Source organism: Budorcas taxicolor, chromosome 23 (genome assembly GCF_023091745.1).
Source record: "Budorcas taxicolor isolate Tak-1 chromosome 23, Takin1.1, whole genome shotgun sequence".
NCBI lineage: Eukaryota > Metazoa > Chordata > Mammalia > Artiodactyla > Bovidae > Budorcas > Budorcas taxicolor.
This window is the reverse complement of record NC_068932.1, coordinates 20,756,314-20,772,547: the sequence shown is the minus strand read 5'-3', so window position 1 is coordinate 20,772,547 and position 16,234 is coordinate 20,756,314. Positions and strand designations below refer to the sequence as shown.

Here is a 16,234-nt window from a genome sequence, read left to right as displayed (position 1 = left end):
CTCTAGTGGCAATCATGTCATGAAACGTTAGCTGAATTCTAAGTTTACAACCCAGGCTGCACAAATGATGGTCCAAGTGCACATAATCTCAAAGGAAGGTCAAATGACCAGGCCTAAGGAAACTCTCACTTAGAGAATTTGATTCCATGCTGATGTACCTTGGAGTGACTGATGAGATCCTCAACTTCCATGAAGCGTACAACACTCAAAGCGAAAATGGGGAGTTGGCGCCCCTATCCTAAGGCAGTCTGCCCCTCGGACGCACTTACTTTTGCACCAATAGCTATCGGAAGCTTGCCTCTGCAGCTCTGCCTTGAGTGCCGGAAACAGTCCCCACAATGAGGAACTACCGTGCTGGCAAACCCACAACTGGAGGTACGCCTGACAGCAAGCTCCGTGAGGATTTTAAGGAAAAGCTCCCGAAGTCAGGCGGCGCATTCTTCACTCCGGAACAGCGTCACATCCTTGAGTTGTTCGGGGTTATAGGCGAGATCCTAGAACAGGTGCATACAAAGTCATTTAAGAGAAGAAAAGTGAATTATGAAGCCTAATGCATCAACGGGCCTGTTAGCGCAGAATTCTTTCTAGTTCTTCGGATTTCGCAATATTTAAATCCTCGGTGGCCTTTACCAGTGGCACCTCAGTGGGTGGTGGGGCTGGAAGAAAGGTCTGAAATAAGGTGAAGCGTAGACAGGGGTGGGGACAACCTTAAGTTTAGAAAAGACGAATACGGCGAAGTTTGGAAAGTGATTTTAAGGGAATGGTTTGGAGAGCTTATATTTTTGAAGACTGGGAAAACACGTGGGTTTTCTCAGCTACGAAAATGCCTAGGGAACTTTTCGAGAGAGGGGATTGAAAGTACCCATCCCTGGCGTGCTGCGATTCATGGGGTCGCAAAGAGCCGGACACGACTGAGCGACTGAACTGAACTGATCCTCCCCGTTTCGCCGGCGGGGCTCGGGGCGGGCTTTTTTGCTGCCGCACTTACCGGAAATGACGCTTGCCTCTCGCGAGAAGAAAGACGCGCGAGCCTCTGCGGCCCGGAACCGGCCTCGAAACAGTGGCGGAGCTTCAGGCCGCTCGCCCTCCCGCCCCATGGAGCGGCCCCCGGGGCTGCGGCCGGGCGCGGGCGGGCCCTGGGAGATGCGGGAGCGGCTGGGCACCGGCGGCTTCGGGAACGTCTGCCTGTATCAACATCGGGTGAGGCGGGGCGCGCAAGGGAGCGCCGGTGGGTGTTTGTCAGGGCGCCTGTGGAACACAGTGCCTGTCAGTACGTGAGAGATCGTCGGTGAGACCTTGGGCAGGGTCGTGGGCCAGTGAGCCTCAGTGTGTGTGTGTGTGTGAGAGAGAGAGAGAGAGAGGAAAGAGGACGGATTGTATTTGTGAGCCTGGCGATTGAGTCCGAGGTTTATCTGAGGTCCTGGGCAGTGTGTGAGAGAGAGCGATTAGGGAGAACTTTTATGACTGTCAAGATGTGTTTACCGAGCGTGCTGGTACGTACGTGTCCCTCTGAATATAGAGTCAGGGTGTGGGAGGTACACACATGTCAGAGTGTGTATTGTGAGCACAAGTGAGTGAGAAGATGGGGCTGAGGAGGGGCTGCCTGTTGGAATGTGTGTGTTTTTTGTGTGTGCTTGCAGGCCTTGTGATGTCTGTAGGGCCTGGAGTAGACAAGGACGGTGTCATAGTGGGTCAGCAGTCAAGCTTTTGGTTTCATTGGGTAGGCTTTGGAATTGGGGATGCGTTCTAAGTAGGGAACAGCTGGTGAAATGATCGTGGATTCACAAGAGGAGGAGATAGAATGAGGGTGAGGTCTTCTAGCAGGTGGAAGACAGTTAACATTAGACTCGGAAATTGTGCTTCGATTTAACTGAAAATAACAAATTATTTAACCATTGTAGTAGCATCTAAAGATCATGTGTGAGCCAATCTTTTCATATACCAATAAAAGCTATGAACCTTTTCCCCAGACAGATGCACACACATACAGCCTTATGCATTGCCATTTGAGGTGGTCCGTGCTCTCTTGAGGGCTTTCCAGGTGGTGCTGGTGGTAAAGAATGTGCCTGCCAATGCAGGAGACAGAAGAGACAAGCTTTGACCACTGGGTCGGGAAAATCCCTTGGAGGAGGAAATGGCAACCCACTCCAGTGTTCTTGCCTGGAGAATCCCATGGACAGAGGAGCCTAGTGGGCTACACTCCATAGGGTGGCAAAGAGTTGGACACAACTGAAGAGACTTAGCACAGCACATGCTCTCTTGAAGGACATTTTCAGACCCATTAGCTTTATAGACCCTGGAACAATATTCCCTGCAGTATAGCTTTTATTTTATCACATGTAAAATAGTTACAATAATGTATATACATCATGAGTCTGAGAGTTAAATAAGATATTTATAAGTGCCACACCCATGGTAAGCTCTCAGAAGTTAGCTCCTGCTGCTGCTATGTTGTTGCTGTTGTCATCATCTTCATCATCATTAACTGATGTTAAAAAAAGGAAATGTCAAGATAAAAGTGGTGTTCTTGAAGATTTTTTGTAAAAGGTAAATCTTTGTGGAAAAACATATAAGACAAGATGAACAGTTACGCTGTTACTAAAAGGTACATGACCTATGACCTAAGAAGTGGATTCAAGATGGGGAATCATGATTTGCTGTCCTAAGAAGTATGGATGTGAGTAGAATGCTCACAGCATAGGGAGGGAGGTAAGGTAGATGGGAGTCTACCTGGGAGGATTCGGTTTGTTTGTGTGGCAGTTACAATGACAAACGTCCCTGATATAACAGGAAATTTTGTGAAGCATGTTTCTAGTAGAGCATAGGAGGGAGTCTTGGAGAGAGGGAGAAAGGAAGGTGAAGGACCAGGCGTTAAGTATTTTGACAGCCAGACAAGTAGTAAATTTAATAATTTTCGCCATCAGACACAAGGAATTCAAAGAGTAAAGAGAAGGGGCCAAGTACTTCCAGCAGAATGTTGCCTGTGGCTTTGTTATCAATCAACCTGCCGGTCAGTCTGGTCATAAGAAAAAGAAGTTTGCATGCTCACATGCTTATGTGACTGCTTTGCTTGGTCCCTGGCTGGGGATGAATGAATATATCAAATTTAAAAAAAAATTGTGATGGAGTATATATAACATAAAACTTGACATTTTAATCATTTTAAAGTGTACTGTTTAGTGACATTGTATGTTTACATTGTTGTGCAACAGCCATCACCATCTATTTCCAGAATTTTTTCATCTTCCCAAATTGAAACTCTGTACCCTTTAAACATTGAAAGAAAGAGTAAGTGTTAGTTGCTCAGTCCTGTCTGACTCATTGTGATCCCACGGACTGTAGCTTGCCAGGCTCCTCTGTCCATGGAATTCTCCAGGCAAGAATACTGGAGTGGGTTGCCATTCCCTTCTCCAGGGGATCTTCCCAACCCAGGGATTGAACCTGCGTCTCCTACATTACAGGCATATTCTTTACCATCTGAGCCTCCAGGGCATTGGTCTTTAAACAATAATTCCTCCCTAATTTTCTCCTCCCCCAAACCAGAGATGTGTCTTTGGAATTCATCACTGTTTAAATGGAAGAGATTTAGCTTCCTCTAGAATCTTAGAAATCTCTTGGGAACTTTCCAGATGTTCACAGTGGCCCTTCCCCAGAACTGGGACGTTTGACAACTGAGTCTCTAGTGAGAAGAGAATACTCTGTGGTAAGACTTGGATACAGTGTCATTACTTTTCCAATTAGAGCTTTGAGTTTGGCTTTCAAATCCTTGTGTTTTGGTGGAAGCCACATCTCAATATTTCATCTACCCCTCTTAAATCACAATGAGAAAGAGAAAAGGATGTGAGATGGTTTATTTAACTGATTATTGGGTAGCTGACAGCTGATGGTACCAGAATCAACAAAAACAGTATTTTCTGCGCTCAAAGAATTTCAAGTCTAGTGAGAGAAGTAGACACAGAAACACCTTAAGTACAATGTGGTGACCTGTATAGTGAAGGTATTTGTCGAGTGAGGTCGAAGCATGGTGAAATAACCAAGAACTCTTCCTAGGACATAGGGTGGCAGTTCTCACAAAATGTTTGGAAAAACTAATCTTGTAAAATGCTTTGAAAAAAGGATACTGTGGTCAGTACATTTTATAAATGCTGCATATAATATTTTGTCATTTGCAAAGTCATAACCCACAATAGCGTATTAAAAGCTTTGTGAAGTCCTATAGTAAAGAAACTAATAGAAACTAATTTAGCTTAGTATGTTCCCATTTTTTATTGTGGTAAAATGTGCATAACATTTGCCATTTAGCCACCTTTAGGTGTACAGTTCTGTGGCATTAAGTACATTCACATTTTGTGCAGCCATCACCACCATTCATCTCCTGCATATTACTATTACCTTTTTTTTTTAAGCACCGAACTCTTCTTTTTTTGTTTTGCTGGACATGTATATACTTTCCACAGAGCATTCTCTGTGAAAAGTGAGGAAGGCCTTCAGAGAGTAGCTGAAATATAAACTGAGAGGTTGAAGGATCCTTTAGGATGAAATCTTTTTGAAATAGTTTTCTGCCTTACTCATATGAGAATTTAGGACTTAATGTTGTTCATGGTTGTACCAGATTGACTCCATAGTGATAACGTACAGGGGACCTAGCAGCAGCTCAGTATCTGCTCGCAACGAGAGGTTGAAGGGAGGGAGGACCCTGGTTAGGTTGGATTGTAGTCTGGCCTCATTCCTCACTCTCTCTCTGTACATCAGTTATCTTATTTCTTGCTGTCCCCCATTTCAGACCATCCTATAAAAGTTGTGTCTTGCTTCCTGTTCGTGGGCTGCATTATTACTGTTGCCAGAATGTGATGAGGTCCGGCTACTTCCTGTAATGTGCATCAGGTTGGGTTTAATTTCACTTAGAATTGGCTAAATTACTAGTCATAGAGGCAAGATCTGTTAGGTCTGTTTTCTAGACATGGAAACATACCACCATTGTTAGGAGTTTTTTAATGTCATTTGAAATGCAAAAATTAGGAAATAGTTCTGGAGTTTTTTGTATTAGATTTGGTCATATTAAAACTATTTCTTACTGTTGAGGCAGGGAGCCCTGAATCATTCTCTGCATTCTAGTTATGCTGGAACCTGGGACCCTTTTTAGCTACCTTGACTAAATTCAGAAAGGGGTTGTTGGGGAGACAGTCTTTTTATATTCTAGCAGCATGTATAAGATGGTGTTCTGAAGACATTTGTTACAGGATCAGCCTCAGTAACTTTTTGCTTGTGTGCTTTGGTGTTTGAAGGTCAGTTTAAAAACATTAGTTTAGTCTCATGGCTTACTTGGCAGAAGCATTGACTCGAGAACTGTGGATAAATATGTTTAATTAGTAAAGCTAAAAGAGTTTTGTTTTCCCAAGTTGGCATTTCTTTGATAGCAAGTAAATCTGCGCAAGAACCTAATTTATTATCTTCTGTTGACTTTCTATTTTGGCAGGAACTTGATCTCAAAATAGCAATTAAGTCTTGTCGCCTAGAGCTAAGTACCAAAAACAGAGAACGGTGGTGCCATGAAATCCAGATCATGAAGAAGTAAGTGTACTTGATGACTTAAGTTTCCCCAGTTTTGCATCCCAGCCAGATGTCATCATAGGGAAGGAGGCTAGGAATCCATTGTTCTTAGGATCTTTTGAGGAACATATTTTTCTCTTTCTCATTAAATTTGTGTGTTTTATTTCAAATAATAACATCACATCATGCTTAAGTAGGTTTTGTTTAAATAGTTATCTAGTAATGATAGTATAATATTGAAGAAAAACAAAAAGCCCTTCAGGGAACTTGGGGTTTTTTAGAGCATGAGCCACCATTTCCTTGCATGGCCCTGCTGTAAACCTTTCTCTGCTCCAAAAACATAAAATGTCAGCTAGGTATTATCAGACTCAGCTTTCTGAGGGCAGAATCTGTTTCTTTTGGGTCTCAGGCAGTGCTTATCTGTTATACTTTATAGTTAAATAGCAATCACTACTTTCATTAAAAAAATATTTTTACTCTCACCTACTTTTGTTAAACATTGTATCTATTGCTTTGTAAAAAATTATCCTTAAGCTTAGTGGGTTAAAACAACAGAAGTTTGGTGTCTCACACTTTCTGTGGTTTAGGAATTTGGGAGTGACTTATGTGGTTTTGACTTAAGAGATGCCTCCTGAAACATCTCAAAATGTTGACTGGGGCTGCAGTTATCCAAAGGCTTGAGTGGGGCTGGAGTATCCCCTCCAAAGCTCATTTAGTGTCTTTTGGCTAGAGGCATCGGTTCCCCACCACATGTGCCTCTCTCTCCATAGGGAAATTTGAATGTTTTCATAACATAGCAGCTAACTTTCCCCAAAGTCAGTGATCTGAGAGAGAGAGAGAGAGAGAGAGCAGGCAGACATATTTTTATGATCTTCCTTCAGAAGCTACACTCTATCCTTTCCAAATAATTTCTATTAGAAATCAGTCACTAAATACAGCCTCTACTTCAGGGAAAGAGAATTAAGCTTTTGAAGGGAGAAGTGGCTGGCTATGTTTTAAAACCTCCACAGGTAGAGTGCTAATAAGGGCTTACCCATGTTCTAGTTGTCACAGCAACCCTGTGTCTCATTACTAAAGAAAAGTTGAAGCTTATAGAGTCATACAACTGATAGGTAATAGAGTCTGGAGTTGAAATAAGCACTTTCTTACTTCAGTGTTCTCAATGCATTTTAATGGTTCTCAAACTTGGCTCTGTGGCAGAATCACTAGAAAAACTTTTTAACAATACAAATCCTCAGGCTCTACACATGGAAATTCTGTTTCTTTAGGTCCTTGGGCCCTGGGAATCTATTCCAGTTTAGAGACCACTGTGTGATGATGATGGTGATTTGATATATTACTAAGTTTAAAAAAAGATGTTAGGAAACAATATATAATGTGATTCAATATTTATTGAAAAACATGTATTTGTACACAAATTAAAAATTTTTAAACAAGTATCAATTTTTAATTATACAAATGAGAAATTAGAATATTATAAATAAAGTCAGTCTTTCGTCTCACTGCCCCCAATTAACTACTATTTCAAACTCAGTCCCTTTTCACTGGAAACAAATCTTTTAATATAATGCTTTCCCCTTGTTAGGTTGAACCACGCCAATGTTGTAAAGGCCTGTGACGTTCCTGAGGAATTGAATTTTTTGATTAACGATGTGCCTCTTCTAGCAATGGAATATTGTTCTGGAGGAGATCTCCGGAAGGTAGTGTGGATGTTTTGAGATGATGAGATAGTAACACGAACTCTAGCAGTCTTTGAATCCCACTCAGTACAATAATCTAGAGTAAGAGTCAGGAGACTATGGCTTGTTATCTGTTTTTGTGGCTGCTTTCTTAAAATAGTAGCAGAGTCGAGTAGTGGTGCCAGAGATTGCATGACTTGCAAAGCCTAAAGAACTTACTCTCTGGCCCTTTACAGGTAATGTTTGCTGACCCCTGCTTTAGAACATGAATATTTTTGTTGGTGGTAGTGGTGTTTCAGGATGGGACTATATTGATGGTTTTAGATCACAATATCAATGTTTAAAGTGTTTATGGCAAATCTTTCTTTCCCATCTCATTTTAAATCTACCAGTTGTTGTTGTTCAGTTGCTAAGTCATGTCCAACTCTTTTGTGACCCCATGGGCTGTCCATAGGATTTACCCAGGCAAGAATACTAGAATAAGTTGCCATTTCCTTCTCCAGGAGATCATCCCCATCCAGTAATCATAATCAAACCTATGGCTCCTGCTGTGCCACCTTGGAAGCTCTTTTTATATATTTAAAATGGCTATTATTTTAAATATCATATGACTATTTTTATATATTTATCTGTGAGATTTTTCAACCTTGTAAAATTTCAAATACCTTCTCCCATTATTTTTACTTGTATAAATTTTGCCATGAAATTTACATGTCCTCTGTGTGGATTTGGTGATTTTTCCCCCTTATATTTTCTTAATCATGACTAATTTTCTTATTCTCTCAAAGTATAATGGTTAATGTATCAGTATTACTGCCCAGCAATATTGGCAATATACATTTTTAGATTTTCTTTTCCTTTAGCTACTCAACAAACCAGAAAATTGCTGTGGACTTAAAGAAAGCCAGATACTTTCTTTACTGAGTGATATAGGTATGTAATCAGTATGAAAATTCCATCATAATTTAATGCCCATTTGGTCTATAAGAGCCTGTATACTGCTTGGAAATTAGAATTGTTGATAAACTATACAAAGCATAGGTTTTTAAGTATAAGGAATTTTTTATCTTGAAGAAATTATCAGAAAAATTTAAGTATTACTGTTGATGCTAATTTAAAACTAGTATTTTTGTTTTTAATTTTTGTGTTGTCTGTGTCCATTTGACTAATAGATATTCTAGTTGCCAAAAAAAAAGGGTGTGAAATGATCTTATTCATTCCTTCCTCTCTGATTAACATAGTAAATTTCTTTACCAGGGACATTGCTTCTCATAGGCATAAGTAGTCTTAAGGTGAAATCTCTTTTTAATCAGAATTACTCCTGAAAAATTTCCAAAATAACCAGGACATAGGCCCTTGGAGAGAGCTCAGAAGGCCAGATTATGTTTCTCTATATATTTTGATTTTGTTTGTTTTCTTAGGTTATGGAGGCCAAAGTCTAGTTGAAGAGGTTGAATTAGGTCAGAAGGAAAGGCTCCAATGATAATACAGGGATTTTTTTCAATTGCTTGTTCCATTTCTTTTTAATATTAATTTTCATATGGTAAATGGGAACATATTGTAATTCTGCTGTCTGATTAATGTTACCCTATTTTTGTGGAGAAAATTTGAGTGTCTATGAAATCATCAATCATGTAGTTATGATGGTCCATATAAAACTGAGCATTAGACCAGATCTGTACAAAATGTGAGTTGAATTTTTTTTTATTTCAGTGTTTTTTTATTACCTCAAAATACATTTTAAACTTTATTTAGGATCTGGGATCCGATATTTGCATGAAAACAAAATTATACATCGTGATCTAAAACCTGAAAACATAGTTCTTCAGGATGTTGGTGGAAAGGTAGGTAAAACTTGAAGAAATGTTCTGTGCTAATTGAATAGAGTCTCCATGATGTCGTTAGTCTTTGAGGTTTGGTGCCCATCATAGCATTCTGTGCTTCTTTATCCCAGCCCTCACTATACTGAACTGTGGTTTTTTGTTTGTCTGTCTCCTCTGCTAACATAATAGTTCCATTAGAGAAGGAGCTACATCTGTCTTGTTCATTTCATTTTTCCAGCACAGTATCTAGCAGAGCTAGTAGGCAGTAAGTAATTTGTTAATTTGGATGTTATGAAGTACATCCAAAAAACATCCTTGGTCTTCTTTAAGGAAAAAAAAATATGTTTAAAGTATGTTTTCATATTTAAGAAAAACAAAACAAAGTCATTCTCCTCCCCAAAAGTCCTAAGTTTATTATTAATTAAAATTCAAAACCTTGATTTCTCAGATTCCTGAAAGAGTCATCTTGAGAAGAACTAGAAACTGTGAATTAATTCTTGGAATATTTATTTTTATCAAAGTGATTTGAGCAGTTTTCTTGCTTTTAGTGCCCAAATTCCATTCCAATAAAGACATAAAGCCAAGAATGTGAACTTTGAATTGGATTGTATGGCCTTAGGTAGTGAAGATAATGATCAGTTGGAAGTGATGAAACCTTGGTGCTTCTTCTCTTAGGAACCTTTTGTGTATGCTTTGCGGCGGCTACTCACTTTTTGTTTGTGTGTGTATCCTGAGACTTCAGGATGTTCTTGAAGTTAGATGGGTGTTTACTCACATTGATCCACTCTAAGACGGTATGATGCTTCTTATAAGTTTGGAAGTCACCCTGCCTATGCCTTCCAGTTTAATGGACCAAGCTTATTCTGAATATACCAAAATAAAAATTAAAAGCCAGTCTATATCAGCATATTAAAAAGCAGAGACATTACTTTGACAATAAAAGTCTGTCTAGTCTAAGCTATGGTTTTTCCAGTAGTAATGTATGGATGTGAGAGTTGGACTATAAAGAAAACTGAGTATCAAAGAATTGATGCCTTTTGAATGGTGGTGTTGGAGAAGTCTCTTGAGGGTCCTTTGGACTGCAAGAAGATCAAACCAGTCGATCCTAAAGGAAATCAATCCTGAATATTCATTGGAAGGACTGGTGCTGTACCTCCAATCCTTTGGCCACCTGATGCGAAGGACTAACTCATTGGAAAAGACTGTGATACTGGGAAAGATTGAAGGCAGGAAGAGAAGGAGATGACAGGATGAGATGATTGGATGGCATCCCAACTCATGTCTATCAGACATGAGTTTGAGCAAGCTCCGGGAGTTGGTGATGGGCAGGGAAGGCTGGTGTGCTATAGTCCATGGGGTCACAAAGTGTTGGACATGACTGAGCAACTAAACTGAACTGATTTAGTTTTTTACTATATGTCAGACACTGTTAAATTATTTTCATTATCATTGAATCCTAATAGCAATCCTGTGAAGTGGGGATTGTTAGGAATATCATTATATAGGAAACAGAGGAATAACTTGATCAAGGTCACATAACTATTTATCTACGTGGTGGAGCTTAGGCTTGAAACATGTTTGTCCTATTCCAGAGCCATGTTCTTCACCACCTCCCTCTCAGAGCATTACAAGGACTTTGTTCCATTTCCTTTTCAAGTTTCTCAGCCATTTAATACTTACTGTTTTGCAGATTATGCATAAAATAATTGATTTGGGATATGCCAAAGATGTTGATCAAGGAAGTCTTTGTACATCTTTTGTGGGAACTTTGCAGTATCTGGTAAGACACATATTGTTTCTTTGAATTTAAGTGTACAGGATTATTCTTATTTCTTAAGGTTGTGAATGTAATAGTTCAAAACTCAAGTAGCTTTTCTCTTACAGTGTTGATGTTTAAAGCATTTTTTTTTTTTTTTTTCTTTTTAAGGCCCCAGAGCTCTTTGAGAATAAGCCTTATACAGCCACTGTTGATTACTGGAGCTTTGGGACCATGGTGTTTGAATGTATTGCTGGATATAGGCCTTTTTTGCATCATCTGCAGCCATTTACCTGGTAAGAAATGAGAGGGAACTTTGGTATGCTTAACGGGAGTGAAATTTTCAGTACCCTTCTGGCCACCTTTCTTTAAATGGTATAATTACTTTTTAACACAACTGAATAAAATTAAAAGGCAAAAATGTCTCAGGTTGTCAGCTGAAGTAGCTTTTGTTTTTATAGGCATGAGAAGATAAAGAAGAAGGATCCAAAGTGTATATTTGCATGTGAAGAAATGACAGGAGAAGTTCGGTTTAGTAGCCATTTACCTCAACCAAATAGCCTTTGTAGGTATGTGTATTTTAGTTGAGGAAGTTTGTCTCATTTTCTTCAGGGATGTCAAAGAACAGTAAAGTTGTTGTCTGCTTCAAGTAGCATTATCCACTGGAACTTTCTGTAATGATGGAAATGTTTTATATGAATGCTGGCCACATGAGTCTTTCTGAGCACTTGAAAGGTGGGTGGTAAGACTGAAGAACTGAATTTCAAATTTATTTAATTTTAATTAACTTAAGTATAAATGCAAATAGCCACTTGTGACTAGTGGCATCCGTATGGACAGCACCAGTCTAGTGGAAATAAGAACTGCCATTCAACTGATTGGCTTAGGTGCTAAGAACACTCTTAGAATACTGTGATGAATGGGTTCCTTGGGAAATGGGACTGAATTCACCCATTGGAGTTGCCCATAACTAACTTGCACATATGGGTTTGGGATTTTTTTTTTTTTAGTGGAAAAAAGTTTGTTACCTGTCATTTCATCAGTTATTTGGAAATAAGATATAATATCATACAAATAATGACAAAGGATATGGACAACCTATACAACCACTTTTTTTTTTTACAAAACTAAAAGAAAATTGGAATATAATGATTTTTATCCTATTTTTGTATGTTTTCTAGTTTAATAGTAGAACCCATGGAAAACTGGCTGCAGTTGATGCTAAACTGGGATCCTCAGCAGAGAGGAGGACCTGTTGATCTTACTTTGAAGCAGCCAAGATGTTTTGTATTAATGGATCACATTCTGAATTTGAAGGTTAGTTTGAATGGGGTCTACTTCATAAGACTTGCATTGAAGTTAACAAACTGATTGGAGAATGGACATAAATATATTTTAATAGTACATTTCTATTTCTTTAGTAAGCTTTCTCAGTTTTACTTCTAAGTGGTCTTATTGATCACTCCTTTGAAGTATCTTTTGGATTTTCCCCCTCTCTCATATTGGTACCATTTCACCTCATTCATTTAGGTCTAATCATATTGGATTTGTCTTGGTGAGGAAGGTTCCTACCTGGCTTTTTGCCTCTATACTTCCTTTGCATCCTACAGTCCGTATTGCATGAACTGCCTGTTTTATTTTTTGAAAAGGCTTTTTGATTCTCCAGTCCAAGAAACTAACAGTTTTTTCTTGCCTACCAAATCAAGTCTACTGGGTTTGTGGGGGTTTTCTTCATTTAGGTCTACCTCATCCAAGTGCTTGTTTCATTTCTCTTACCCTTTACTTCGCTTAGGACCAGCTTGTCATTGCACCTTATGCCATCAAGCCCATTATCCATTTTTGTGTTGACAGATGCTGTTCTTCTGCCCAGGCCGATATCTATCTCTCTATATCCCCTCACCTATACTGGCACATATTCAACTCTCCTTTTCTCCAAACTGTGTCTACCTCACAGTGTGTCATTTAACCATTTTTATTATATTCTCTAGTTGTTTCTCATCTTCCATTCATGCCTCTCCACATAGATTGTCTTCTTTAATGCTGAGATTGTTTTTCTTACTTTTATTAACAGTCATCTATCCGACCATCACAGTGTTCCTATGCTGGCATTCTGTACAAAGCTGGACACGTACCAGATTCTCAGTAAATATCCATTGATATGAACGAGAGGTTCTATTATGCTGTATATGTAGAAACAACTCATCTGTGATCTTTTCATATTTGTTGATTACTTGTGGTAGATAGTGTTTCTAAAATGTAAATGAGAAAGTAGTAGTAATGTCAGGTTTTACTCTTACCTTGATATACTTCATTAAATAGGAACTTGGTGTTGATGTCCTTCTTGGCTCACACTGAAAAGACAGCTTGTGTCGTGATTTGGTTTTCTTCTACTGTGCCAAGGAGTAAATCATCCCCCAGCATGTTAGACAAGCAGGACTTGGTGACACCTTTTAGTTCTTTGTTGGTTTCAAAAATTTTTGTTTTTTTTCTCATATTTTTCAGTCTTTTCATGGTAACCATAACATCATTTCTACTTGCAAGGAGTCTGTGAGCATGTGCTTGTTTTACAGAGCACAAGTAAGGACGACTCCTTATGTGTTTTGTGTTCTGTAGACTTTAGCTCAGTTTGTAGCACTGAACTGTATATCTGTGAATCTAGGCAAAATATATATATATATATTTATATTTATTTGTAGTTTAGGTACGTGAACGTGAAGTCGCTCAGTTGTGTCCGACTCTTTGCGACCCTATGGACTGTAGCCTACCAGGCTCCTCTGTTCATGGGATTTTCCAGGCAATAGTACTGGAGTGGATTGCCATTTCCTTCTCCAAGGAATCTTCCCGACCCAGGGATCGAACCCGAGTCTCCCACATCGTAAACAGATGCTTTACCATCTGCAATCTCAGCCAAAAGGCCGAGAAGCAGTTTAGGTACAGTAACATCTTCTTTAAAGGATCAGTATTAGCGTGAGGTTTCAGAATAAGGGGTGTGTAGGGTACTAGTCATAGTAGTTCAGGGTTGCTTCCCAGACATAATAATAGGACTGAGTTTTGAAGGATAAGGAAGTATTAATCTGGAGAATGGGTAGGGGGAAAGATTTGCAAGCAGAGGAATGTCATGAGCACAGAAGCATGAACTGCAGAATAGATTGCTATTATTATAGGACATTTTTCTAAGGTGTTTATTATATTGTTAAAGGAGGGAATGACATCTGTTTTATTTTCATTTAAAGAAGAAATCAGCATAGCTAGTGGGAAACTGCTGTGTAACACAGGGAGCTCAGCTTGATGCTCTGTGATGACCTAGAGGGGTGGGGTGGGAGGGAAACTGAAGAGGGACAGGATATATGTGTCCTTATAGCTGATTCACATTGTTATACAGCAGAAACCAACACAGCATGCTAAAGCAGTTCTCTTCCAGGTAAAAATGAATTTAAAAAGTAAGCTCATCCCATATTTCTGGGGGGAAAAAGAAAGAAGAAATCAGTAAAACAGTCACTGAATTATTTCCTTTCCTTAAGAAAAGTTTGTAGATTCTGATTACATTTTTTCTAAATATTTATTATGAAAAACTTTAAATATGCAAAAAAGTTGAAAAAAGTATACTGAACATTCTTTGCCACTTCTTTCATGCCTGTAAGTATAACTATATCCTAAGAGTCTTTACTTAGCTTTCTTTTTTTCCGTATTACTTTTCTTCCTTTTTTTGACAATTTCTTCAGTTACATAACTTTAACTATAAACTGAATATGGATAACTTCCAAGTTTATCTCCTTAGTTGTGATTGTACAGCTCTCTGCCGAGTATTTGTAACTACACTTGGTGGTCCCACTGGCAAGACATAATTCATGAAAAACTGAGCATGTTTGCTCTATTAACTGCTTCTACAGCTTTTCCTCTGCTTCTTACTTGCCCCATCACCCTTCCATCACTTTGGCTGTCTGACTATTCCATCTCCCTCAATCTGCATATTCATTTATTTTGTACAGTTTATTTTTTGAGTGTTTTACCAATTTTAAACTTAGGTTGTCAATTTAGAAAGCTTTCCACAGTTCATTTTTGCTTACTGAATAAATTCCAAATGCTTACATTGGTATTCAGAATCTGTCTTGGTCTCATTTCATCCTACGCTTTTAGTCTTACCTCCCGTTTTCCCCTAAGGGGGCATCATTTTAGGTACATTTGATTATGCTCATCCCTTTCTACTTCTCTGCCTACTTTGTTGTTTTTTGCCTAGAACTTTTCTTCTTTCGGTCTTTTCTTGTTCTAGTCATTCTTTTCGAAGTTCAGCTCAAATAGTACCTCCTTATAAAGCACCCCTTTCCTCCCACCAAAGAATCTTCTTTGAAATCTGCATAATATTTTATATCATTACAGTACCTATTGCATTTTGCCTTGTCTCTTAGTTCTTTTATTGTGTCTTAATATCTTTTATTTGACTGTTATCCTATAGAGGGCAAGGATCATTAAGTTATTCAGCTTGCATAGCCACTACTAGCACAACACACTTAATAGTTTGTACCATAGTAGATACTTATCAGATATTTAAATGAACAAAAGAATTCATTTAGGTTGTATTTCCTCTCCCTTTGTTTTGCTCCCTTCTATCTTGGCTTTGGTAGTGGGAAGCTGTGAGAACCCCGTAATAGTTTGAAATATGCCCTCTGTAAAAGTAAATGTCCACTTTAGGATTTTCATACTACGTTTCTGCTATTGATCTTAGTGGCCACTGTCACAGGATAAAATCTGCCGAAGCTGGGAAGGAATGGCAGGTCTCAGCTGGTATGCTTGTATTGTAATCCATGTCAACTTGAAAGATTCCCTTCTCTTCCTCTCACCTTTTTTAAACTTGCTGCTGCTAAGTCGCTTCAGTCGTGTCCGACTCGTCGACCCCATAAACGGCAGCCCACCAGGCTCCCCGTCCCTGGGATTCTCCAGGCAAGAACACTGGAGTAGGTTGCCATTTCCTTCTCCAATGCATGAAAGTGAAAAGTGAAAGTGAAGTCACTCAGTCGTGTCCGACCCTCAGTGACCCCATGGACTGCAGCCCGCCAGGCTCCTCCGTCCATGGGATTTTCCAGGCAAGAGTACTGGAGTGGGGTGCCATTGCCTTACTTAGAAGTTATTATATACTAAAGGGAAGTTAGTTCTTTACCTCTGTGATAAACATTTGTGTCATCAATACTTCTAATCATTTGCATCCACTAGTCAGTGTAAGGCATTGGGAAAACATAGGTATTAATTTTGTATGGCTTATCCAAGGGCAGTAGAAGGACAAAAATTTAAAATTAGATTCTGTTCAGAAGACTGACCTCTAACTCTGTAACTATCCTTGGTTACCTCAGTAGAGCCCTGCCTGACTCAGTCTCACACTTAGTTGGCCTGTATCTGGCTACTTTCAGTGGGACTTTTAAGTGAGAAGTTCT

The 16,234-nt window shown here is 39.1% G+C and overlaps 1 protein-coding gene across 2 annotated transcripts in view; it reads left to right on the top strand.

The window, feature by feature from the left end:
* Positions 1 to 1,070: 1,070 nt before the first annotated feature.
* The window catches only part of CHUK (component of inhibitor of nuclear factor kappa B kinase complex), a 40,712-nt gene continuing 25,548 nt past the window's right edge, over positions 1,071 to 16,234 (top strand). For both annotated transcript variants that reach the window (XM_052660661.1, XM_052660660.1), the window contains exons 1-9: positions 1,071 to 1,200; positions 5,477 to 5,571; positions 7,136 to 7,250; positions 8,093 to 8,162; positions 8,985 to 9,073; positions 10,743 to 10,832; positions 10,980 to 11,104; positions 11,270 to 11,377; positions 11,990 to 12,125. In XM_052660661.1, coding sequence (XP_052516621.1) covers positions 1,096 to 1,200; positions 5,477 to 5,571; positions 7,136 to 7,250; positions 8,093 to 8,162; positions 8,985 to 9,073; positions 10,743 to 10,832; positions 10,980 to 11,104; positions 11,270 to 11,377; positions 11,990 to 12,125 — 933 coding nt within the window. In that variant the 5' untranslated portion in view covers positions 1,071 to 1,095. The remainder of the gene's footprint in view (positions 1,201 to 5,476; positions 5,572 to 7,135; positions 7,251 to 8,092; positions 8,163 to 8,984; positions 9,074 to 10,742; positions 10,833 to 10,979; positions 11,105 to 11,269; positions 11,378 to 11,989; positions 12,126 to 16,234) is intronic.